At 35.2% G+C, this 27,925-nt stretch overlaps 1 protein-coding gene and 1 long non-coding RNA gene across 4 annotated transcripts in view; one reads left to right on the forward strand and one right to left on the reverse strand.

Annotated features, from left to right (window-relative positions):
- The first annotated feature begins 3,610 nt into the window (after positions 1 to 3,610).
- Positions 3,611 to 27,913, forward strand: LOC125350379. Its single transcript, XR_007210730.1, has 3 exons — positions 3,611 to 3,694; positions 16,501 to 16,504; positions 27,903 to 27,913. It is a non-coding gene; the product is annotated as an uncharacterized LOC125350379 (long non-coding RNA).
- LOC125350377 (cytochrome P450 20A1) overlaps positions 3,716 to 27,925 on the reverse strand; it is a 32,008-nt gene continuing 7,798 nt past the window's right edge. For all 3 annotated transcript variants that reach the window (XM_048344922.1, XM_048344923.1, XM_048344924.1), the window contains 9 exons: positions 24,853 to 25,020; positions 20,187 to 20,265; positions 16,166 to 16,281; positions 15,344 to 15,398; positions 13,305 to 13,425; positions 8,384 to 8,495; positions 6,194 to 6,258; positions 4,113 to 4,202; positions 3,716 to 3,927 (listed from right to left, as the gene is read on the reverse strand). In XM_048344922.1, coding sequence (XP_048200879.1) covers positions 3,777 to 3,927; positions 4,113 to 4,202; positions 6,194 to 6,258; positions 8,384 to 8,495; positions 13,305 to 13,425; positions 15,344 to 15,398; positions 16,166 to 16,281; positions 20,187 to 20,265; positions 24,853 to 25,020 — 957 coding nt within the window. In that variant the 3' untranslated portion in view covers positions 3,716 to 3,776. The remainder of the gene's footprint in view (positions 3,928 to 4,112; positions 4,203 to 6,193; positions 6,259 to 8,383; positions 8,496 to 13,304; positions 13,426 to 15,343; positions 15,399 to 16,165; positions 16,282 to 20,186; positions 20,266 to 24,852; positions 25,021 to 27,925) is intronic.

Consider the following 27,925-nt stretch of genomic DNA (forward strand, 5'->3'; position numbering starts at 1 on the left):
TGAAGTTGACAAAGAAAAAAGATGTGAAGAAAGAACAAAAACCTGTGCTTTTAGAGGAACAAGCATAGTAATGTTTTGAGTGCAGAAAAAGTACTATAGATTTATAATATGTTAAATGAAAAGAATATGTAAAACCTATACAAGCATTCAAACAAAACTTAGTGGTAGTAAAACTTCAAGAAGTGAGATTATTGATGACTAAGCTTGTCATTTTTATGTTTCTGCTGGGTTTTAAATATATAATTTTCATAAGTAAAACTAAAACATATTTTTAAAACAGGTTTTAAAACAAAATACATTTTGATATCAAGGCAATAAGACAGAATCAATATATTAAAAAAAATAAAAGAACTGCACATTCCTAGATCAAAGAAATACAGCTGGGCCAGATAAATATGAGTTCATTTTTCCCAAACACACACAGAAAATTAATCTTGTTAATTTTATTAGCACCAAGAATAGAAGAGCCCGTTTAGTGCTTATGTTTTTAATAATAAACTTAGAGCTATCAAAAATAATGTAAATCATGCTGAACAACTCCAGTAACCAGTGCACTCAGGAGTCTGAGGCAAGAAGGACAGCCTGGGATATATAGTAAGAATTTGTCTCTGAAATAATACAAAAATAAATAAGATTTTAAAAAATACATATCAAAATCAATGAAAAAATAAAAGTTTTATTTCTAAAGCTACAAAAATTAAATCATTCACTTTAATATCAATTACAAAACCACTGCACGGTTATGTATGACTCCTGCAAGAATCCTGCTCTAAATCATCAATGGTAATGAGACAAAGAAATTTCAGTAATAAATATAATGAGCCAAGAACAAAACAATGAATTGAGAACTTATATTGTACGTTATTAACAATTTGTTTTAATGGTGCTGGGAAAGTGAATCTAAAGTGTTGCACCTGCTAAAGATGAGCTGTACCACCCAGCATTGCATTATTCCTCAGTTTAAAAAATTCTCTAGAAAATGACTTAAGTTTATGTAACTATGGACAAAACACGCTCACGTAGCTGATTCCTCTGTGTTCTCTTTTCCTTGAATCTCTTTGCCTTGAATCATGAACAGCTTTTCACTGACAATTGTGCCAGCATTCTGAGTGGCTTTTTGTCATATGATCACTGCTTATTAGCCCTCACTTTACAATTCACTATAGTGAATATCATCTCATTTGATCTCACTGAAAACTGTCTTACCTACTAAAAGTCAAACTTTTCACTGCCCTTTCCAGTCCATTTACTGACCCTAGGTAACAAATGTGAATGCACTATAAACATAGTACTATAGAAAAATAGGTGGAATACATTTTTTAACGTTTTTGAATTTACTCTATAGTCTCGAAAATAAAGACTGTATCTATGCTAAGTAGTTGTAATTAGGTCTAAAAAGTTAGTTACTTAATTATAAATACCATATAAAGCAACTCAGTAACTAGGGTGTGTGTGTGTGTGAGTGTGATTAGGAATCAAACCCAGGACAGGTGTACTTACCTTACCCCTGTAGCCATACCCCATCTCCATATTGTTGACTCAAATTATAAATGGAATTCAGCAGTGCTGTAAGTAATAAGTTTGCAATTAACCATTTTTCTTCCTTTTGCTCTATCTGTACTTGACATTTTTGTCTAAAACCAAGTATTAAAGAAAAAATAAAAAGGAATTCTTCATGAGTGTAGCCAAAAACTAAATTAAAATTGATAATCAATAACATATTACATATAAAACTTATCAGTGCTCAAGCTATTTTGAAAGATAATAAAAAATTCTCCCCAAATATTTCTAACATTTCTTTGCTTACTGATGAGGCTGATTACTTTAATAAAAGTTTATTCACTTCTGTAATTCTAGGTATATGGGAGGCAGAGGTCAAGAGGATCAATGTTTGAGGCTAGTTGGGCAAAAAGTTCCAAAGACTGCATCTTAAAACCAATAAATAGCTAGGGCATGGTGTTATGTAAATGTCATTCCAGCAATGAGGAAGCAAAAATACGAGAATCATAGTCCAGACCAGTGCAGTCAAAAATCAAGAACCTATATCTAAAAGTTTTTCTTTCTTTCTTTTCTTTCTTTCTTTCTTTTTTTTTCTTTTTTGACAGTCCTGGGCCTTGGACTCAGGGCCTGAGCACTTATCCCTGGCTTCTTTTTGCTCAAGGCTAGCACTCTGCCACTTGCGCCACAGCTCCACGTTTGGCTTTTTCTATATATGTGGTGCTGAGGAATCGAACCCAGGGCTTCATGTATACAAGGCAAGCACTCTTGCCACTAGGCCATAGTCCCAGCCCCTGAAAGTTTTTTTTTTTTTTTTTTTTTTTTTGGCCAGTCCTGGGCCTTGGACTCAGGGCCTGAGCACTGTCCCTGGCTTCTTCCCGCTCAAGGCTAGCACTCTGCCACTTGAGCCACAGCGCCGCTTCTGGCCGTTTTCTGTATATGTGGTGCTGGGGAATCGAACCTAGGGCCTCGTGTATCCGAGGCAGGCACTCTTGCCACTAGGCTATATCCCCAGCCCCTGAAAGTTTTCTTTTAAAGGCTGGGGACTGAGTAGAAGGCTAGATTCATCTACCTACCATGACTTTGAATTCAACACCCTACCCCCCAAAAAAAACACTAAAACCCAACTTCAGATGTTACCAACTTCTTTTTTTCTTTTTATGGTAGTAGGGATCAAACCCAGGGATTCAGAGATGTAAGACAAACAAATATTCTTCTACTGAGCCTTGTCACCAGCCCCTTGCTAATTTTTTTGGTGGTGGTAATTGGTCTTAAACTCAGGGCCTGGGCACCGTCCCTGAGCTCTTTTGCTCAAGGTTAGTGCTCCACCACTTTGAGCCACTATGCCATTTCCAGTTTTCTGGTGGTTAACTGGAGATAAGAGTCTCATGGACTTTCCTGCCCAGGCTGGGTTTTATCTGTGATCCTCAGATCTCAGCCTCTTAATTAGCTAGCATTACAGGGGGCTCATACATGTGTAATATGGTTATTTTCCTGCTGTCATATTTTGCTAATTTTACATTCATCTTCATTTCTCCTTGTTGTTGTTTCTGTTTAATGCTTTCTTCTTTTGTGCCTATCACTACCTCAGTCATCAGTCGATGACGCATAATAAATTCTAAGTATTGGAATTTCATTTTTTCCATAAATGAAGATTAGTGGAAGAAAAAAAGAATACTGCAAGATTTCTACCAAAAAAGGCCAAGTCTCAATCTCAGTTTGTTACAGAAGAGGGATGTATTATTCAGAAACAAATGTATTATTTTCCAAAGGACTCAAAACTGTTTAAATGACAAGCCTATATAAGCCATTAAGTGAAAACTGTGAAGAGTCAAAAAGTTTCAATGAAAGGTAGATTATCCAAAGAATTATTCAACATTGATAAAATGATGAAAGCATAAACAACCCCCCAAAATAATCCAAGAAACGAAAGGAAGTACAAAAAGGAGTATTATGATTTCTTCTATAAGTATTAGAAACACATGATTTCCCAATTGAAAAAAACCCACTTTTCTATTCAAGAATAGTTATTTTGGATATTAAGCTAAGAAAAAGCTAAAAATGGCTTAGCAAAATGATAGAAATTAAAAGTTGAAATTATCAGTCTACTAGTAGAGTAAGTATAAATGTATATCATGTATTAAGAAAACCTGATGTGTAAAATACAAATTTACAGAGTGAAGTAGTAATAAGCGCTGTTTTATCAGACTATTCAATATATATTCTAAATGATTACTTTCCCTGGCCTAATTTACAAAAATGGAAAAATGTACACAATTTTAGTTTCTCTTTGAGACAGTGATCCAGGCTTCTTCCCTTGGCGACGTGACAAGTTCATACTTTGTTTCCATAACTTGTCCCTGCACAGAATGTAAGTGCAGTTTCTTCACCAATACACTCAGAAGTACTGTGGTCACCATATATGCAAACCTAGTCAGGAAATAAGTCAATTAGTTACCACACATTAAACATTATATTCTTATTACATAGATTACATTATGTAATTACATCCGATTCCTATTATATAAATTACTCAATCTTATCAATAGTAATCTTGAAATTTCAAAGTAGAGTCTGCTATCTTTTCCTTTCACAGTATTTCCTCAACCATTCACCTCAACTCTGGGCATTCCTGTGTGCCTGAAAATCCAAGTGAGGAGAACATTTTCATCACTGAGTCATCTTCAAAGCGATCTGGATCAAACCTAAAAGGAAAAATTGGAGTTAATCATAATGTAGCTCCACTAGCATTTTACATAATGACATTGAAACAACACAGGTCTGTAAGAAGGATTAAAATCTCCTGAAAATAGAATGTGTTGTCACATTTTATCTTATTTTTGTTCTCAATTAGTTGAACATAAGAATAGTTACTTGCTGCTTCCTAATTCATTACTTCTAAATAGATGCAAAATACATTTCTCAGTTTTAGTAAGGAATGAGACTATTAAATAGGTTTACGTTATTTTATAAGATAATAGGGTAAGTCAAACAAAAAATAATAATAAATATTTAAATAAACTTAAGGTCTCTTATGGAGTCATCGATGAATCAATATGTGAGTTTTTTCATTATTTCCTTAATTATAATTTATTTCTTAAATATGTAGGGTCAGACTTAAAATTATATTTATCAATTATTGTATATTCAAACTTACTGAGGGAAATGAAGAGGCTAACAAAAAGGATAGCTTTTAGTTTTAGAATTTCTCTTTTAAAATGTCAATAGTGGAATAAACATATTAAAAAGAAAATAAGCCAGGTGAAGTGACTCATGCCTGTAATGTTAGCTATTCAGAAGGCTAAGAGTGGAAGGATGGAAGTTCTAGGACAGCCTGTGTAGAAAGTTCCTGAAACTCCCATCCCAAACCACAATCCTCACATTTTAGCTAGCATTATAAGTGTGAGCCACCTCGCCCAGTTTCCTTTCTCCCTTGCCCTCTGCTTCTCCTCCCTTTCCCTCTCTTCTCCCTCTTCCCCCAACCCTTTCCTTTCTTTTGTAAATGAAATGGGAGTCCCAAACTTCAAGTGATCTTCCTGTCACAGTCTCCAGAGTAAAAGGGACTTCAGGCAAGTTAATCACCCACTTGAGAATTCACATTTTTAAGTATATTTTTAAAAATAAAATTAAGATGAAAAAATGAACTGATTATTTAATGTCATATATCAAGTTTCTTGATCTCTGCCTACTTTCAGAGTTGAGAATTTTCACTCTTGCTTTTAAAGTTGACATCCCTATTTCATACTATACTTAGAACTTACAAAACACTTAGCATTTTTCCACATGAATATTTTTTAAAACTTGAAATTTTAGTTTCCTATAATTATAGATGTACATTTTCAAACCAAGGTAAATCTTTAAGTTTTTTTTTTTTAGAAAAGCCATCTGGTATGAAACATTTAACACATTTTGAAGGACTGCTACTTTATTCATTAAGACATCTTTGTTAAGGTCATTATCTTAACAAGTGAAATAATAAAACACTTAACAAAGCTCATTCTTACATTCCAGAAGTACATCACCTGTCCTTCACTCATATCACAGTCCTGGGGCTCCCCACTTTCACTCTGATGTTTCAATTCATATCAACTCCATATATCACCTTCTTCCAGGGCAAGAAATCCTAGAATACTACCAGTCAGCCCTTACTAGCTGCCCACTTGGGAGCTTTGATCTTCTCTGTTGTTCTCCTCCCTCACCATTTGCATATGGGACACACATAGATACAAATGTTAATTCTTTACTGAATTTTTCAAAAGAGAGGACTAATTGAAATAAACAGAAGGAAAAAAATGAGCCTATATGAGCAATAAACTCTTAACAGTGAATGTATCCACAAATTCTACTAAAATTAAAGGACTGCTGCAGAGACCAAGGAACTAAATAGATTTCAGACATGGTGATAAAAGGTAACAAGTTTGATAAGAAATGTACTCACTGCCTTCAGTATGAAACTGTAACCCCTCTGTACATCACTTTGACAATAAATTAATTAATTAAAACAAGAGAGAGAGAGAGATCAAGAGTGGCATGGAAGATTCATGTTGACAGGACACAGAAAGGGAATAGAGTAGATTTTTTTTGTTGTTGTTGTCATTGCCACATGTTGAATTTTCTCCTTACACTTAATGAATGGAATGCAAATATACCAGCACATTAAAATCCACAATCACAAAAACACGAGCATGTTACATACTTATAGGGTGACGGCCAAGTATTAGGATCCTGAAGTACCACTCCGAGGGCATAAAGTACAAGGGTCTGCCAGGAAAAAAGAAGAAGAAGAAGAAAAAAAAAAACAGAAAAGAAAAGCAATCCAGTTAATTGAGTTTAACTGAGACAAAATGGTTCTCAGGATGTCAACTCATCCTAGAACTCTATAAATACAGAGTAACAATAAAATAATGTAAAAATAATAGTGTATGAGCCATTATTTTCCTGATCTTATGATGTGGAAGGTCTCTGTAAGCATGTCAGAATCTGGAAACTATAAATAACTGACTTACCTAATATGACAATTTGCATTCAGTAAAAAGAAAAAAATTTCAACAATACTCTAAGCTAAAGTCATAAATAGAAAAAAAAAAAAAAAAAAAACAACTTCACCACACAGCAGTTAATTTTTGGCCAGAATACAAAAAGACAAATACTCACTAGAAAGAAAAGTGGAAGTGTAAAGAGATAATTCACAGAATACAAACTGCTGAAATATATACATACATGAAAAGTATATATATAAATAGTTGGTCAGTCTCTCCAATGATTACGGAGAAGAAAATTAAAATGAGATAATTTTTTCTATAAGATTCATAAAATATAGGAAAGTTCATAAAAGTAAAGGTGTTGAGGATTTGGAGATATTTAAAAGCACACTTTTTTTGGTGTTAAGGACTGAACCCATGGCCTTCTGTTGAACTCTACCTCAATCTAAACACATATATTCCCTTTTTTTTTTTTTTTTTTTTTTGTGGTGTTCCAGATCCAACCCAGGACTTTGCACATGGTAAGCAAGGGTTGTAACACTGCACTGAGCTACATTTCTTTTCTGTTGTTGTTGTTGGTCATGGGGCTTGAACTCTGGGCCTGGGCACTGTCCCGAAGCTTTTTAGCTCAAGACTAGAGCATTCTACCATTTGAGCTACAGCTCCACTTCTGGTTTTCTGGTGGTTAATTGGAGATAAGAGTCTCATAGACTTTCTTCCCTGGGCTGGCTTTGAACCAGTATCCTCAGATCTCAGTCTCCTGAGTAGCTATGATTACAGGCGTGAGCCACTGGCACCCGACTACTGAGCTAGCACTAAAAAAAGCTTTCTTTTCTTTAGTTTTTCTGTCTTGCTGTATTAAGGATTTAATACAGGGCTTCACACATTGCAGGCAACTGCTTAACCATTTGATACACTTAAGCAATGTTCCAAGTACTTTAGTTTCTTTTTTTTTTTTTTTTTGAGACAGTTGTGCTACTTGCTCTAGACTTAAACTTATGATTCTCCTGCCTCCTGCCTCTCTCTTCTGAGAAGCTTGGAGGTATACAGGTATACAATATAGTATACAGTATACAGGAGGTATACAGTAGGTATACAGTACCATATTTGATTCTGAAAAAAAAATCCTTACACAAATTGTTGCCAAAAATACCAACTGTCTGTTAGAGAATTATTTATTATATCATCAGCCTCATCTTTTGGGATGATGGGACTTAAACCTAGGGCTGAATGCCTTGGTAGAAGAAGATTCTACCACAAAGCTGTCCTTCAAGTTCTTACATGGTAATTAAATGTAATACACATAGTCTTTAATTAAAAAACTCCATTCTAAGATGGTGCTCAATATGTACTAAAGAAGTATGGAATTTATAATAGTAAAAAAAGATTCTGGGGGCTGGGGCTCATGCCTATAATCCTAGCTATTCAAGAGGCTGAGATCTGAGGACTGTGATTCAAAGCCAACTTGGATGGAAAAGAGTCTAAGAAACTGTATTTCCAATTAACCAGTTTTTTGTGTGTTTTTTTTATAGCTGGACTGGAGGTATAGGTCAAGTGGTAGAGTACCAACTGTGAACAAAAAAGTCTGTGAGAATGCAAGGCCTTGAGTTCAAGCCTCAGTACACACACACACACACACACACACACACACACGACAATTTAAATTTCTTTTAGCTGGGACTTGTTTATTTAGGGTATATAATATTATTGATAGCACATATACAGGAGGAAGACTGTTAAATTTTTTGAACTTTAAAATAAGTCCCCATTATTTTGTAATAGAAGTTGTCTATCGTTGTTTTAATAATGGATAACATTTATTGGGCACTTTAAACAAAAATTTTAAATATATACCAAAGGAGCTGAGAATAAGTAAATGAGTTAATATTCCAAATGATTTCTACCTCTCTAGGTACAATAAATTGGTCGATTTTTCCGTCAGTATCTTGAAGGCAGGCAGAAACTGGGGTCAGCTTGGAAGTTCGAACAGTTTCACAAAGTACTTTCCTACAGTATCTGTTTAAGGATGTCAACAAACATCATAAAGCACATTAGTATAATGAAAGTCAAAAGTTACGTGATCATCTCAAGAAATGCAAAACAAATATTTGATTAAATTCAATACCTCTTTATGATAAAAAAAATCACTGAGCAAGTTAGGTTAGACACAGACAGAATATACCCCAAAGTAATAAAGGCCATATAAAATAAGCCAATAATTAACATTACACTAAATAGGGAAAAGCTGAAATCTTCCCTCTAAATCTGGACCAAGACAAGGATGGCCACTTCCACCACTTTACTCAACATAGTACTGTAAGTCTTAGAGCGCTTAGGCAAGAGTAGGAAATAAAGGATCTCAAAATGGAAGAGAAGGTAAAATTATGGCTGTTTGCAGATATACAAATGTATACTCATGATCTTATATACAGAAAATCAAAAAACCACGAGAACAAACAAATTCAGCAAAGACACAAGAGATAAAAATCAGCATACAAAAATCATTAGTGTTAGATGCTCAATAGCCAATTATCTTAAACAGCAATCAAGAAAGCAATCCCATTAACAATAGCTACAAAAACAAAATACCTAGAATAAATTTAACCAAAGGGAAAATTGTAAAATATTGATGAAAGCACTGAAAGGACACACACACACACACACACACACACAAACACATATACACACACAGAAAAGGTATAATTATGTTTAATATCCACACTATCTATAGATCTAAGTATTAAGTGCAACCCCTTTAGAAATACTAATGGCACTTGTCACAAAACCCAAGTGGTGAGATTACAGCCATTAAAATCCAGCTTGATTTAAGATTTTTAAAGGGCTTTACTTATGTATTTATATATTTAAAGTAACATATTTAAAATAAATAAATATTAAAGTTAAATATATTATTTATAATACATGGTTGCATATATTTTATTTAATCTATAGTATCTAGATGTCCAAGAATATACATTTGTGGGAAGCTGACATTTAAGTTCAACATTTAAAATTTAAACAGAAGCCAGGGGCTCATGGCTCTTGCCTATAATCCTAGGAATTCAGGAGGCTGAGATCTGAGGATTGTAGTTTGAAGTCAGCCCAAGCAGTAAAAGTCCCTGAGATTCTTATCTCCAATTAACCACAAAAAGCTGGAGGTGGTGTTTCAGCTCAAGTGGTACAGTGTTAGCTTTGAGCAAAAAGAGCTTCAGGGACAGTACTCAAGCCCCAAGTTCAAATCTCAGTATAGGCACAAAGGAAAAAAAAAACTACAAGCAGAGTTGTGGCTCAACAAGTAGAGTTCTGGGGCTGGGGATATAGCCTATTGGCAAGAGTGCCTGCCTCGGATACACGAGGCCCTAGGTTCGATTCCCCAGCACCACATATACAGAAAACGGCCAGAAGCGGCGCTGTGGCTCAAGTGGCAGAGTGCTAGCCTTGAGTGGGAAGAAGCCAGGGACAGTGCTCAGGCCCTGAGTCCAAGGCCCCAGGACTGGCCAAAAAAAAAAAAACAAAACAAAACAAGTAGAGTTCTAGCCTTAAGTGAGAAAGCCAAACAAGAATGAGGCCCTGAGCTCAAGCCACTGTGTATATACACACACACACACACACACACCCTTTATTGGGCTGAGCATGTGGTTCAAATGGCTAAGTGCCTCCCTAGGAAGCATAGGTCTTACTATACCAACAAAACAATGTCAAAAAGTCCTTTACTTTTTATATAAATCCTAAGTAAGAGTATGCATAATCTAGCTACAAAAAGATTGCTTATATATTTATAAATACAAAGTTAAATGACAAATAGGAAAATATTTTCAGTAAACATATCCTAGAAGTAAAAAAGCTCTTTAAAACTAATTAACATAATCAAATAACCTAACAGAAGCATAGACAGGTAATAAAAAAACTTCACAAAGAACATAAATGGCTTAGAGGCCAATGAAATGTTACATAACTTCATTAATAATTAAAAAGATTACTAGCCAAAGCATTTTTTACTTGCCTACTTGGCAAAGATGAAAAAGAATAACAGATAGTTTTAATAAAAGGTGGAGAAAAAGATATCCAGTTGGTGGAAGTACAAATTCTTACCACCTTCCTCATGTATTTTTTGACAGAACACATTAAAATATTATGTATGCATCACAATGAACATAAAAGCTAAAATATCTTCAGTCTTTTCATGAGTCAATTCACTTAAATATCTTACATGCAGGATCTCATTTAATCCTTACCAGAATTCTTGGGTGCTCTCATCCTAATTTTATAGGTTAAAATAAGATAGAAAGAATTTGAGGATCATCTATCAGGCTAGCAGTATTTCTTTTTTTTTTAATTTAATTTTGCTTTTTTAAATTTTTATTGTCAAACTGATGTACAGAGAGGTTACAGTTTCATACGTTAGGCATTGGATACATTTCTTGTACTGTTTGTTACCTCCTCCCTCATTCTTTTTTTTTTTTGCCAGTCTTGGGCCTTGTACTCAGGGCCTGAGCACTGTCCCTGGCTTCTTTTTGCTCAAGGAGAGCACTCTGCCACTTGAGCCACAGCGCCACTTCTGGCTGTTTTCTGTGTATGTAGTGCTGGGGAATGGAACCCAGGGCTTCATGTATACTAGGCAAGCACTCTTGCCAATAGGCCATATTCCCAGCCAGGCTAGCAGTATTAACAGAATTCAAACCTATGCCTGTCTTGCCCCATAGCCCCTAATGTTATAGACTGCATTAATGTATATGTCCTTAAGCCATAAGTTCACTTTAGACACTTATTATGCAGACATTGAAAAAAGATGTAAGCATAGTAATGAAAGCATAATGTTTTTAGTATCAAAAGCAAAAGAGAGGGGCTGGGAATGTGGCCTAGTGGTAGGAGTGCTTTCCTCATATGCATGAGGCCCTGGGTTCAATACCACAGCACCACATATATGGAAAATGGCCAGAGATGGCACTGTGGCTCAAGTGGCAGAGTGCTAGCCTTGAGCCAAAAAACAAACAAACAAAAGCATAAGAGGAAGCATCTGTTTCCCTTTATTTTTGGACAAATATTTATTAGACACCTGATATATTTGAAGTACCATGCTAGATAGTTAGCTACAATGGTGAACAAGACAGATATTTTCTATGGAAGCCAGTGGTAGCTCACAGTTGTAATCCTAACTTCTTGAAAGGTTGATATCAGGAAGCTCACAGTTCAAAGCCAGCTTGGGCATAAAAGTCTGTAAGACTCCATCTCAATGAGAGCTAGGTATGCATACACCTGTCATCCCAGCTAAGATGGGAAGCCTAACATAGGGAGACTGTGGTTCCAGCACATGCCTGGGCAGGAAGTGAGAACTCAGCCAAAAAATAACCAATGAAAAAAGGGCTGGAAGCATAGCTCAGCAGTAGAGCACCCTAAGCACTAAGTATGAGGGTCTGACTTCAAATCTAGTTACTACAAAAAAAAAAAAAATGAAGGAAAGGAGGGAGGAATGAAGGAAGGACAAAAGAAAAGAAGGAAAGAAGGGAAGACAAATACATTATTCAAGAAAGTCAGCAAGGCAGGTCGAAATCAAGGGGACATAAAGGATGGAAAATTAAAACATGTACTGTAAATGTAAAAAATGTAAAATCTGAGTATGAGAGGAACACATGGCATAAGCACCTAACTTAGGAAGAGTGCTTTGCAGATTGTGAATTAACCTGTTTATGCATCTATATTTTTAAAGTGGCCCAAGTGATGACAGTGTATAGCCAAGGGCTCCAACAGCAATTTGAAAAGTGAATTAAAGAGAAGCAAGGGCTGGGGATATGGCCTAGTGGCAAGAGTGCTTGCCTCGTATACATGAGGCCCTGGGTTCGATTCCCCAGCACCACATATACAGAAAATGGCCAGAAGTGGCGCTGTGGCTCAAGTGGCAGAGTGCTAGCCTTGAGCAAGAAGAAGCCAGGGACAGTGCTCAGGCCCTGAGTCCAAGCCCCAGGACTGGCCAAAAAAAGGGGGGCTGGGAATATGGCCTAGTGGCAAGAGTGCTTGCCTCGTATACATGAGGCCCTGGGTTCGATTCCTCAGCACCACATATACAGAAAATGACCAGAAGTGGCGCTGTGGCTCAAGTGGCAGAGTGCTAGCCTTGAGCAAAAATGAAGCCAGGGACAGTGGTCAGGCCCTGAGTCCAAGGCCCAGGACTGGCCAAAACAAAAAACAAACAAACAAAAAGAGAAGCAAGATCCAGGCTTTCTACCCCTATAGTTTTGCCAGAATTTCAGATCAATGAAATTATACCATAGGCAGTCTTCCGTGTTTCACTTCTTTCACTTAGCATGAGATTTATCCACGTCGTAAATATAGATATTGTTTCCCATTTACTGATTAGTAGTATTCCAAGGTATGGTTATAGATGTTTATGTACCAGTTGGTAAACATTTGAACTGCTTCAACTCAAAAGTGTGTACTATGCACATTTGCACACGTTGTGTGAACATATTTGTTTCTCTCTTAGAATTACCTTGTAGTGGAACTACTGAGTCATATGATTACTGTATTTAACTTTATAAAATCCTACCATACTATTTCCCAATGTGGCTGTATTATTTTTGTATTTCCACCAAAATATGAGTATTCCATTTGCTCGACATCATGGATCAAGTGACAGGCTAATTTAAAGGTTTTATAGAACGATTTATTATTTTAATAACTAGGTTAAATTACCCATTAGCATCTAAATATAAATATTTAACTTTCTACAAAAATAGATTTCCTATGTAATAACATTACCTTTAAATCAGAAAAACCAGTTTGAATTTACCTTTTAGTGATCTCCTCTTCTTTTTAGTATGCTCTTACCTGAGCTGTTCAATTTTTTCTGGAGAAATAGGACTCTTTCCCAAAATTTGATCTATTTCATTGTACAGCTTTTTCTGAACTTCTTCAGAAGTGGTTAAAAAACAAATTGCCCAGGTACACACTAGGTAAGAAATTATATTAGCAACAGTAAAAAATAGCTAAGTCATACATTTGGTATAGAACAAGAAAAGCTAATGATTTGAGAGTTTTAAATTTTTCTTTGTTTTTTAGATTTATTCTTGATAAGAGTTGACAGAAATTTTTACCAAAAAGCAACATAAAATTCTTCACAGGGTTTTTATTTCTTTGAACAGAACATGAATATTTATAGAAGGTGCCAAAATAGATACTGCAATCTGGACATTTTCTTAAAACTGGCAAGTTTAAAGGAGAATAAACTTCATATTTGGGGAAGAGCTCAATATTTGTGATTGTGATCAACTACCTAGTTCACTCAATCTTGAAAATAAACAAATTGATTCATCAGTTCACTCAGGATCTCTAATAAAATGATACCGATAAAGTAGCAGGAGATTTAACTATATGTCAATAGTCTGTTTTTTATTTACAATAATATTATATGAAGGTCAAGAACCCTAAATGATTATTGCTTAGGCCAGTAGTTCTCAAAAATTATTACCACAACCTCACATTCACAGATTATAATTCAATAAGGTTGGTGGTAAGGTCCACCACATCTGCATTTCTACCAAGTATCATAGTTACTCATGAACACCCAAACACACTTACTGATGAACATACAAACTGGAAGATCATAGGCTCATGGATTCTTTTCCTGATCTAATGGAAGTGTAAAAAAATTACATGAAGAACATAAAACTGAGGAAATAGCCACATTTCCTTTAGTAATCCCCTGGGATTATAACTGGCCAGAGAATGGGACTATCCCAGTATGACTACTTCTTTCTAGAATATGCTTCTGCTGATTCTACCTACAGCTTAACTTTCCTATGTCAGATACTTTCTAGTATGATTATAGAAGTTTGTATCTCTACTTACTTCATCTTTTATTCACTAAAATCAATAGCTTCCTGAAACTTCAAATGCCCAAGGCTGCCTGTTTATTTACTTGCTATTTTTGTTTTTGCTTTTTGAGGAAAAGTCAGTCTTCAGGTTGACCTTAAACTTTTCATCTTCCAGATTTAGCCTTCCAAGTGCTGAGATTACAGCCATTAAAACCCAGCTTGATTTAAGATTTTTTTAAGGGCTTTACATATATAAATTTAAAGTAACAAATATTTAAAGTGAGTAAATAGTAAACAAGTTGAATATATTATTTATAATACATGATTGCATATATTTTATTTAATCTATAATATTTAGATGTCAAAGAATATACATTTGTGGGAAGCTGACATTCAAGTTCATCATTAAAAAAAAATCTGCTTAACCAGAAAGGGCCAGAAAGAGCTGTAAATGAAATCTTCCAAATGACTTTAAACTAATACCGTAATAATTCCTGAAAGCATCTTACATTATATATTTTTATGTCTATAAAATTCTTATAAGCACTACATGAATGCGTGCTACTTCATTAATCCAAAACCAGTGAAGGATCTTATGATCAAATCATACAATTTGAAATTTTTGATATTGTCTTCAGTCCCACCAAGAGAGTTATTTTAAATCACGATTTCTGTGGCCTACATCCTCTGTTGGAGACTACAATAATAGCAGAAAGGATTGGACCTGTGAAGAGCAGTGGCAGGAGATGGAAAAGCTCTCTGCTCTCCTGAAAAGTGTCAACAGCAGTTCATTTTAAAGGTACTAACTAGAATTCACAATCTATAAAATGTGTCAAGAAATTTATAGCAATTTTCAGAGGTGATATCAAGTACTTGGGAGTTTAAAAACAAGGCATCTGTGTGAATTAAGTTTTTTAAATAAGAATAAAAAGAAAAAGCAGGGAAGGCAAAATATAAAGAGGTCTTGCAAACAGTTTCCTCTTTTTTTTTAGAGTATCTTTATACCTTGCATATTTTGTAATTTATCTGAAAAAGAAATCAATTTATACTTACACTTTGCAGTAATTATGCAACCAGCCAGAGAAAATATCACTCCATCTTCGAGAATCTAGAAAAAGAAAGCTAAGTTTAGAAGTATGAAATATAAGGTGGCCTATATTAGGCCCTACTAAAATTATCTACAGTATAAAATTAGGGTCAACTAAAGAAAAAAATTACATTCATTCTTTACTACATCTTAACTAAAACAAAATCTGTTTCATATGTAAACCAATCTGAATACTACATTGCCTTTTTGATACAACAGACATTTACTTGTTGGAAATATTACTGGCTCATGTTACACTGTGACAAAACAAAATTGTTCAGTCTCTTTTCTCTGGGTTGGCCTACTGACAGTCTTGGGAACAATGGAGAAGTGTCTGCTACTGTTCTTGGAGTCTCATTCAATTTCTGCACCAATACATCTCCCCCAAACCACTTATGGCAACCATATGTCCAATGGAGTAAAATAATCTACAATGAACTGGGAGAGCAATGACTCTATTCCTGCCCTTTGCAGTGGTGTTGCTGATGGTAACAAACAAGCAATGTGAACAATACCAGTTGCTACTCCTGTTCACACAAGCAGTTCACGAAGGCTTAAGTAAGCCTATCTCCTCATTTCTGATCTGAGAACCCTGGCTAAATATTTACTAACACAAACATTAATAATATACAGCTGCTTCTAAGAGCTAAATAACAAAAGACTAAGTGCTTGTGTCATATACAATAAAAGAGAAGCACTGAATTCTTGGATGTCATGATTAGTGAATGAAAAGCAAACTCTACATGTGAAATTGTTTTTATTTGATCAGCATTTAATAATTACATCACCTGTTGGTCATTGAGGTTTCCCTGTACTAAGGAGTCAATGAAAATATGTTGACTGAATTCGCCTTTTTTTCGTTCTTTTATGATTTTCTTTAAAACAGATTCCAGCTGCACAAGAGCTTAGAAAAGAAAAAACAAAAACAAAAAATTTAGAATACAAGCATTTGTGGAAATTAAATATTCTAAAAATAATTCTTCACAATGTTATTATGTGTAAAACCTTTAAAGGTAGTACACTACAATAAAAGATTATTTCCTATTTGAACTAATTTAATTTTTCTTCCTTCTTTTCCCCTAAAATTAAGATAGATAACAAAAAAGTACCTGAAACACAGCAGTATAGTTTGAGAAATAATAAAGTGAAGTGCTGTATCATTATCCCTCAGGTCAAGAAGTAAGCAATTATAGCTCCTGAAAGGCTTTAAATACCTAAGTCTCTCTCTTAATATTACCTACCTGTGTTCTAGATTGTCTTAACTCTATTGCTTCTCTCAAATCAGGCATCACTCACTAAGAAAGGCATGTGAAATAATCAGGAAAGTAAATTCTGAAAATTAAATGATATAAATTACTTGTATCTAATTATCAAATTAACCAAATATCTATCTCATTTTAGCTGACCTATGATATCACTAGTGATATTAATAACTTACTCTCCAAAAAACAGTTTCACTTGCCCCAAGACTGTATACTCCCCTGCATGCCACACTTTCTCTCCCATTTCTGGCCTCTCCTCTTTGATTCCTTCTCAGCTCTTAAATTTCTTCATGATGGTGTATATCCTAGGACCAGGTTCAAATTTTGGACCTCTTTTTGTGTCTGAATTTGCTACCTCGGTGAACTCTAGTCTTGAGATTTAAAACCTACGTGTCAAACACTTTCAATATTTTTGTTTCTAGTCTGGATTTCTTTCCCCAGAACTCCAGATTCACATATTTAATGATAAACTCAACATCTCCTCTTAGATTTAACATACTAAAGTTAACATTTTAAATATATTAAACTGAACATATTGAACTCTTCATGGTTTACTCAACATTTGGACCTTCTTATAGTTTTCCCATTTCATTTATAAATTATATCATTTTCCAGTTATGCAGATCTAAAACCTTGTTGTTTTCTCTTTTTCACTCTCATTTAATCTGTCAGCTAATGTTCTATCTTCAAAGGTTCTATGTTCAAAATACAGAATTATTCTCTTTTATTTTATGTTGCTGTTCTCTAGTTTCTGCTGCCTGCTGTCTAGTTGAAGCTACATCCTCTCTCTTGCCTGCTTCACTAAAATAGGCTCCAATTACTCTCCTTGATTGTAATCTGCACATCTTCCCAGTCTTCTGCCCTCTCTCCATCTGCTCCTCTTGTAACTCGTGGAGGAGCCCTTGCAATGAACATGGTATATTCTCCACATGGAATATTCTTCCTATGGCATCCAAGTATCCACATAATCTGTATCGCCTTTTCCCATCTCCCTTATTGTTTGCTCAAAAATAACCTTATCTTGGTGAGTCTTGTCCTAATAATTATTTAAAATTTTACCCTCTACACTCTCTGCTTCTCTTCCAGTTTATTTCCTCCAGTGTTCACCTTTTAACACTCTATTTAATTAGTATATTGATTAGATCATTGTCTCTTCCCTAGAATGTGTAAGAAGAGGGCAAGAATATGTGTGTATTCATTGACATCTCTCTGCTACCTAACATACGCCAGAATATAAGTCTCCCTTAGATTGAATGAATACATGCAGGCGATTAAAATGAGAAATTGTAAACATGTAATGCAGTAGGTTCCCAAATCTTGGACCACATGGAATTACATGGGAAACTTCTTTTTCTTTTTAAAATTTTGAACTGAGAGCCTTGTGTATAAGAGTTACCACTTAGGCCATGCTCCAGGAACCTCTTTCTTTCTTTCTTTCTTTTTTTTTTTGTGTGTGTGGTCTGGGGCCTGAACTTGACCTATGTGCTGTCCTTGAGCTTTTTTTGCTCAAGACTAGCACTCTGCCATTTGAGCCACAGGTCCACTTCAGCTTTTTTTTTTTTTTTTGATAGTTTTTTTTGAGATGAGAATCTTATGTACTTTCTTGTTCAAGCTGGCTTGAATCCTCAGATCTCAATCTCCTGAGTAGCTAGGATTACAGGTGTGAGTTACCAGTGCCTGATACCACCTCCTATGTTTGGGACATGGTATTTCTAGTACCACTGCCACAGCTGGCCTCAAAGTTGCAGTCCTGCCTCCTCTCAAATAACTGAGATTACATGGGCAACCACTATGCCCCATTCCACTGTGAAACTTTTAAAAAATAATGACTTGAGTATATCATACTGATTACATCTGAAGTTTAGAAATAGAATCCTGGATTACGTATGTTTTTAAAGATTCAGTGTAACAATATTTGGGAATTATTGCTGTACATTCTCAATATTAAAGTCCACTAAAATTATTTGGAGCACTTTTACAAAACTACCTAATTCCCAGGAATATGACTTAATTTGCCTACGATAAGCCTAAATTTTTCAAGTGATTCTAGTGTATTGAACAAGCTGGGAATTATTCATTTAAGCAAAGGAATATTTGATTATAATGGCTAATTGTCAAGTTGACAGGTAGCATCTAAGAGATAAGTGAAGCACATCTCTGAGTGTATCTCTGAGAGTGTTTCCCAAGAGTTAACAAATGGGGGAAGATCTATCCTGAATGTGGGGGGCACCATCCTATAGGCTGGGGGCCTGAAGGGAATAAAACAAGAAAAAGAAGAAAACCACCTAATGCAAACCAAACATTAGTTCCCTCTGTTTCTTGGCTACCATAATGTGAGCTGCTTGATCTCTCATCTTCTCTAACATGATGGATGGAAAACCTCTGAAGCTGTGGGCCAAAATAAATCTTTCCTCCCTTGTTGATTTCCTCAGGTATTTGTCACGGTGATTGAAAAACTAATATACGTATTGATCCACTTAATCCATGGGGATTTCACTCACAGATACAAAAACAGAATTATTTTCAATAAAAACTCGATTTGATCTATGCCTATGTCACAGCCCAAGATACATACAATGCTGGACAATTTATTTTTATTTGGAATTAGGGTACATACATCCTTCATTTTAAATTCACATTAATTTAACCAGTATTTCTAAAATATGTTTTTTAGCAAGAGAAATGAATCCAAAGGTATCCATCAAGATATCCAAATGTATCCTTCAAGACAGACAGGAGGGTAATGAAAACAAAATGGTAGAAAATGTGTCAATTCAAATATGTTGGACATTAACTGTACAACTTGGGGAGTTGGAGAAGGGAAAGTGAGAGAAAAATGAGAGGGGTAATAAGTTTGACAAGAAATGTACTCACTACCTTATGTATGTAATTGTAACCCCTCTGTACATCACCTTGATAATAAAATTAAATTAAAAAAATGTGTCAGTTCAACTGGCTTATCACTAGAATAGTAAACTATTAAGAAAAGTGGTTTTTGTTTCCTGCATTAAATAAGGCTTTCAAAAATTAAGTCATTATTAACTGTTTGTTGAAAGAATAAAGGGAGAAAGCTGGGCACTGGTGGCTCACACCTATAACCCTAGGAGGCTGGGATCCAGAGAATCATTGTTCAAAGGCAGACTGGGCAGAAAAGTCTGTGAGACTGTCTCCTAAATAACCAGTAAATAGCAGAGCTAGGGGCAAAGCTCAAGTGGTAGAGTGCCACCCAAGAAAGTACTGTAAGTATGAGGTTCTTAGTTCAATTCTGATACTGCTCCCACTGCCCCCCCCCCCAAAAAGCGGGGGAAGAAGAATAAAGGAAGAGAATCCTATGTGGGGGAAACTATTATATATGGAAAGGAATCCATGAATCTGATATATCATACATATTCCACAGAAAGAAGTAGCTTCTTTCTACCTATTTGCTGCTTTTTTCCCTATTTTGTTGATGAAAAACTTTCAAAGTAAATAAAGCTTAAAGAGAGAAAATACAAATCACACCAGTCAGAAATAAATAAAACCAGGCGTACATCTTTTTGTCACTTACCATGTTCATATTGCTTTTTCCGAGTTGTACTTTTATCAAGTGACCCATCTAGAAAGCCTTTCCCAATCTCAGACCAAACCTGAAAAAGGAAAGCACATGTCTATTCTCTAGACATAATTTTTTAAGTAATACAGAGAAATGTAAGCTAATAAGTAAAAGCCTCCTTCCTCACCAACAAATCTTATCATTTAGGCTCTCCTTTGAGTGGACTGCACAGTCACATGCATACTCTTATGATTTCAGCTAAGGCACAAACTAATTGCAATTGGCATAATTTAGTTCTTTTTTAAAAAAGGAGAAGGAAAGGGATATGGCAGAGTAAGCCCTCAGTTTTTAGTCTATGGTATAAATTAATAAATAAAATCTACAGATAATTATAATTTGGGGGGGTGGTACTAGGGTTTGAGCTCAGGGCCTCTTGTTTGCTCAGCTGGTACTCTAACATTCGAGTCACACCTCCAGCCTTGTTTTTTGTCAGTTATTTTGGTGACAGAGTCTCACAGATTTTTCTGCTTGGGCTGGCTTTAAACTTTGATTGTCTGGATCTCACCTTCCTATGTAGCTAAGATTACAGATGTATGCCACTGACGCATAGCTGTAATTATTTATATTTCACAGGGGATACTAATAAGCATTGTTTGAGGCACAGGAAAGGTTAGAAATTAGCCTACGGTTTAGAGATGATAAACAACAAAATAGGTTTCTAGAAATCTTAATGACAACTTAAGAGCTCTGAAGAAACTTGGAGGAAAAACATAACTTACTAATTAATGGCTAGATATTTGAAACATAAAAAAATTAATAAAAGCCCTTAACCCTTACCTTAAAATTTATACATTTTAGGTTATTTGATTGAAAAATTAAACCAGTGAAAGCACTGAAAAACTTTAAGAGTAAATGTGTACATTAGGAACAACTAAGTGGGAAGAAAATTTATAACATGATGTAGAATTCATAATAAAAAGATGTTAACTGGATTTAGCTCCATAATGCTAGTAGCATTTGTGGTAATACAAAACAGTACAAATAAAAGTAAAATAGTATAAGTAAAATATAAAGGCTTTTATAGATTAGTACAAAAAAGAAATACATCCATAAAAATATAAGACTACATGAAAAAGCATCTATAAAGCAAACAACATTTGACAAAAAAAACTGTAAAGCTGGGTTCTGGTGGCTCATGCCTATAATCCTAGCTGTTAAGAAGGCTGAGGTTTGGAGAAGGAAATATGTGAACTTCTTATCTCCAAATAATGAAAAATAAAAAGCCAAAAATGCAAGTGTGGCTCAGGTGCTTGGGTACTAGTCTTGAGAGGAAAAAAAGCTGAAGGACACACCCCTGAGTTCAAGTCCCAATACTGGCACAAAATTAATAAATGAAAATAATATTTTAACACGTTTAACCTCATAAAAGATAAAATCATCAATCATAAAATGACAATGCTAACTTGTTAGACAAGTAAAGGACCACTGATTTTTAAATGCTGTCAAAAGCATGGAGAGATCATATGCCTGTGGCTCATGCCTATAATCCGAGCCACTCAGGAAACTGAGATTTTAGGATCTCAGTTTGAAAACAACTAGAACAGAAAAATCCATAAGACTCTAATCTCCAATTAACCAGCAAAAAGCCAGATTTTTTTGCTTGGGCAAAAAACCTAAGGGAGAGCACCCTGGTACTTGTGTCACATTCACATACACACACACACCCCACAGAGAAAGAATACATTAATGTCAGTGGGAAAATAATTGGGCATGTTACTGAAGTAGTTCAGCTATTCATTTTCTTACTTTTTTTTTTTCCTGTCAGTAATGAAATCAGTGCCTCCTGCCTCTTCAGCTGGTGTTCTACCACTTGAGCCTCACCTCCAGCTTTATGCTGGTTATTTTGAAGATAGAGTCTTGAGGATTTTTCTGTCAGGACTGGCTTCAAACCATGATCTTCCAGATCTAAGCCACCTGAGTAGCTAAAATAACAGGCATGAGCCACTTATTCCTGACTTATTTTTTGTTTTGTTTTGTTTGTGTTTTAGGTTTTTTTCAGCCAGTCCTGGGCCTTGGACTCAGGGCCCAAGCACTGTCCTTGGCTTCTTTTTGCTCAAGGCTAGCTAAGCACTCTGCCACTTGAGCCACAGCGCCACTTTTGGCCATTTTCTATACATGTGGTGCTGGGGAATTGAACCCAGGGCTTCATGTATATGAGGCAAGCACTTTTGCCACTAGGCCATATTCCCAGCCCCCTGACTGTTATTTTAAATTTTAACTCCTATGAAATAAGTATACATCTTACAATTCATGATGTCTCCCAAATATATCAGTAGCAAATGCAGTTGTCATTGCCTATGAATTCACAAACTGGCTATTATTCCTAGTTACATTGTACAAGACAAAGACAGTATGTTGGCATTTTAGTCATTTAAAGCTCACTTGAATGCCAAGCAAAGTGGTACACACACATACTTTTAGTACTTAGAAAGAAGAGGCAGAAGGGAAGGAAGACATTGTCCCAAAAGATCCCTCTATATATCACTTTTTTTTTTTTGCCAGTCCTGGGCCTTGGACTCAGGGCCTGAGCACTGGCCCTGGCTTCTTTTTGCTCAAGGCTAGCACTCTGCCACTTGAGTCACAGCGCCACTTCTGGCCATTTTCTGTATATGTGATGCTGGGGAATCGAACCCAGGGCTTCAAGTATACGAGGCAAGCGCTCTTGCCACTAGGCCATATCCCCAGCCCTCTATATATCACTTTTATAACAACAATAAAAAATAAATTTAAAAAAAGAAGCAGGAGGTTCATGACATTGAGGTCAGCCTGGGTTACAGTCTGAGCAAACCTGCGCTTCATCGACAAACCTTGTCTCAAATCCTAACTTCCCACAAAAAATCATTTGAGGAGGGATATCAAGTCCTGTTTATGATTTGAAATTTTTACTTTAAAACTTATAATAACATAAAGGAAATAATTTATCCTTTACAAAAATACATGAAATATCATAGGAAGCTAAATAAGGGATATTCCACAGATAAGAATTCTGTACATTTCCAAAAGTAGCTAAAAAAGTGATAAGGAATTATTCTGGATTTAAGAAGTTGGATCACTAAAAATAATAGATTACCTTAAGTTAAGTCCTAGGTTTGGAGAGAGAGAAAAACCATAGGAATATTACTAGGATAATTGAAGAAATTTGAATATGGGCTATAGATGAGTTAATAGTACTATATCAATGTTAAGATTTCCAGGGCTGGGGATATGGCCTAGTGGCAAGAGTGCCTGCCTCATATACATGAGGCCCTGGGTTCGATTCCCCAGCACCACATATACAGAAAATGGCCAGAAGTGGTGCTGTGGCTCAAGTGGCAGAGTGCTAGCCTTGAGCAAAAAGAAGCCAGGGACAGTGCTCAGGCCCTGAGTCCAAGCCCCAGGACTGGCAAAAAAAAAAGATTTCCAGGTTTGATAGTTGTCACTATAAAATAAAATATCCTTGTTCTTAAAACTGAAGTATTTTCATATAAAGAAGCAATTCTAGTTCATTTTCACATAATTCAGGAGAGGAAAAAGGAGTGGATGGATGGATAGATATAGATACATAATATACCCATCCAACCATACACAGATTAATGACAAAATACAAACAACTACTGAACTTTAGAAAAAATATAAGAAGTTCATCCTATTAGTTTTAAGTTTTCTTTAATTCTCAGGCTATATGGAATGAAAGAAAAAGAAAACAGCATAAACACATAAGGACAGGTATCAATAGGTAGAAGAAAATTCTAGAAACAATGGTGGATGTCTCTTTTACAAAATATTCTCTCAGCAGGGTACACATCCATAATCCCAACACTTGGAAAGCTAAGATAGGAGGATCACATGTTTGCGGCCAGCCTGACCTTATAAAGCCAGACCTTATATCAGGATGGGAAAAAAAAAATGTTCTCTTGCCAGGTGCTGATGGCTTATACCTGTAAGCTTAGCTATTCAGAAGGCTGCAATATGAGGATCATGGTTCAAAGCTAGCCTGGACAGAAAAGTCTGTGAGACTATTATCTTCAGTTAACCAGCAAAAAGCTAGAAGTAGAGCTGTGGCTCAAATGGTACAGTTGAGTCCTTTTGCAAAAAAAACAACAAAAAAAAAAACAAAAAACACTAAGAGACAGTGCCCAGGCCTTTGGTTCAAGTCCTAGTACAAGCAAAAAACAAAAAAAGATTCTTCATTAAAATGAGAGAAGACATTTTAAGAATTCTCTAACTCAATTTATTCCACCTCGGTACACAGAAGTGCTGTAGTGTTTAAAATGATTTTCCCATTTTATTTTTGCAAGCCTGAATGTGTGAAAGCCTTACAAAAAAGTGTATTTTTTAATCATCTAATACAAGTAGTAAAACCATCTTAATAAAAAAGTATAATAAATTGGGTATTAACATAAAGTTCCTAGTAATCTGTTTAGAATACATTATCTTAACAATTTTATGTTTTTATAGCTTTACATAATATAGCTTTACTATAAAAATAAATATTAACCTTTTTTAAAGAAAGCAATAATTCTTTTTGCTTGTATTGTTCTTTTTAGCCCAAAACAAAGAAGCTTAAATCTTGAGAAACAGTCATCATTGAACTACCCAATCTGATGAAAGAATAATTTAAATAATTTAAATTTAGACTTACTGTGGCATGATTCTTCTGGAAGTGAATGATTTCCTGGTCTTCTTCAAATGTACTGCCCAATACTATCTGTGTAACAGCTTTCATAGCAAAACTAAGCATGTGCTGGCTGAGAGGTACATGCTGGGTTTCTGGGTAGGATAGCCATTTCTCTAATAATTCTTCTGAAAGCTGAAATAGGAAACAACAAAAACTTACAATTTCCTCTCATTAAATCCTAGAAAACTTTAACAAGTAGACTAATTTCATAATACACCCCATTCAACTCTGTAGCCAAAGTAAGCACTAAGGTACTTCATACTCTAGCTCTACATTTGATTGCATATTCAGTGCATAATTAGTGGTTCAAATTTAGCTTCTGTTAAATGGTTGATTTATGAAAAAATTTTTAAAAAACACTACAAATAAAAACATAAATTAAAATTTCAATGATAAAAGAACCTTAAACCTAATAGACATTAAATTTCATTTTATCAGCCCTATATCGCACGTGTATACATGTATACATACATACACATGCATGCTTTGCCAAGCATCATACCTAGGGCCTATGCAAGCCAGACAAGTGCTTTACCACTGATCTGCTTCCCCAGCCCTAAACCATTTTAAAATAATCTCTGCCATCATTCTTCATGTTTTTAATCTAATAAACAGATTTACTATTATTTATTTAGCTCGTCTTCTATTACCAAGCACTGAAATATTTTTGTTATAATAAAAAATACTTAAATGGTATTATTTGTACATATAACTATATGCATTTGGCTTCCTTAGATGTTAAACGCTTTTGATACACATATTACCATGCTGCCACGTAAAACCATGTATCCATTTACTTTTATCAACAGTACCATAATTTTCAATTCCCATACCTTTGAGCGTACTAACTATTGCCACTCTGACACAAAAAAATATGTCAACGCTGATTCAACTGTTCTGGTGGTTAACTGGAGATAAGAGTCTCATGCCCAGGCTGGCTTCGAATCTCTGTCCTCAGATCTTAGCCTCCTAAATAGCTAGGATTACAAGCGTGAGCCACTGGCATCCAGCTACACTCACTTCTTTAAGCATTTTTTCTATTGGGGTTTATGGTTTGTTTTTTTCTTTTGTAATTCCTATAGCTACCTTTTAGATGAAATTTAGTGTATCTCTTCTCTCAATTTTCCCATTGAAAACTGAGTACTTGCTAGTCAAACATTCTTCTAGTAGCTTTTTCCTTTGTGAGATAATACATATAGAAACAAATGTGTATGTTTGTGTGTATGTATGTGTTTCAATGAATAGTTTCATAAATACAAAAGATGGCTTTTCAGACAATATGTTACCTTGCAGAAATTTAACCTATATCTATCTGCCCAAAATTGCATCACTGGTGACAACACAACTAATAGATGAAACATTTTCAGACTATTCTGGTAAAGTCTTTTCTTTTTTTCTTTAAAGTCATGACTATCGATATTTTGTAATATTTATATTACTGTCCCTTATAAGCTGAGTTGTGACTTGTTCATGTCTTAATCCATTTGTTTTGTAATTCTCTACAAAATAACACTAATATTATAAAATGAGTTACTTGTCATGTATGTATGTATGCATGCATGTATGTATATGCAGATCCTGAGGCTTGAACTCAAGGCTTGGCTCTATCTCAAAGCTTTTTGTGCTCATGGACAGTTCTCTACCACTTGAGCCACAACTCCATTTCCAGTTTTTTGTTTGTTTTTTGGTAGTTAATTGGAGATAAGAGTCTCACACGTTTTCTGCCTGGGTTGGCTTTGAAACAAGATCCTTAGATCTCAGCCTCCTAAGTAGCTAGGGTTATATGTGAGTCAATTTGCCATTTTTCTTTATTCTAGGCAAACACACTAGTATATCTGCTAGAAGATTCTATTAGCTTGTGAATCTTGACTAAATCAGGTGGGAATTCTAATGAGCTTTATCTGATAGTTCTGTATTACATATTAATTTACTACTGGTAGACAAAATGCTTTCATTCCCTAGGGGACATCTTTTAAAAATATCTCACCAAAGATCATGGCTCTAAGCCAGCCTGGGCAAAAAAAAAAGATTCTGTGAGACTCCATCTCCAATTAACTGGCAAAATGCTGGAGTGGAGGTGTGGCCAAGTGAGAGCATGAGGCTCTGAGTTCAGCATCAATGGCAATACAAAAAAAAGACAGATGTATCTCCAAACTTTCTCTTGTATGATGAATGTACATTTACATCAATAACACAGTTTTGTCAATTGGTTCTAGCAGCTGCATTACAGAAATGTCTATCACAGAATGGTCTATTACTAGTTTTAATTAACCCCGTGTAAATCACAGAAGATTTATACACTTAAAGCTCTCCCAAACATATGCTAATAGTCATATTATGTATCTCAAATAAGGACACACGACTTATAAACATCTTCAAAATGTTCATATTAAAATACTATGCTAATTTCAACTAACATAGCAGAAAAATAAAGACTAGGTAAGTTAGGGAAGGGTTATACTATTTACACTGTGTAGTTTTTTACAAATATGTCAACATTTTTGTTGTAACACCACTCAGTGAACAGTCAGTGAAATCACCCAACTATTGAGACTTATGGATAAATAGTAAGCTTGAGAACAACTTATTTATTAATTATATTATCTTAGATAAGCTGCTTAACCATTTAACTACCTACCGATTAATACTATTTAATATCTACCAATAAAATTCTTTTTTTTTTTTTTTTTGGCCAGTCCTGGGCCTTGGACTCAGAGCCTGAGCACTGTCCCTGGCTTCTTCCCGCTCAAGGCTAGCACTCTGCCACTTGAGCCACAGCGCCGCTTCTGGCTGTTTTCTGTATATGTGGTGCTGGGGAATCGAACCTAGGGCCTCGTGTATCCGAGGCAGGCACTCTTGCCACTAGGCTATATCCCCAGCCCCCAATAAAATTCTTGGAAGGATTAAATGAGTTAATACAAGCTACTAAATCAATTAACTTAACTTTGGCTATTAATATTGTTATTGAGTTATCAAGCATATTCTGGGCCACAGCTATAAGTTCTAAAATCCAGAAATACTTGTTCATTCAGAATAT

Source organism: Perognathus longimembris, chromosome 4 (genome assembly GCF_023159225.1).
Source record: "Perognathus longimembris pacificus isolate PPM17 chromosome 4, ASM2315922v1, whole genome shotgun sequence".
Lineage (NCBI taxonomy): Eukaryota > Metazoa > Chordata > Mammalia > Rodentia > Heteromyidae > Perognathus > Perognathus longimembris.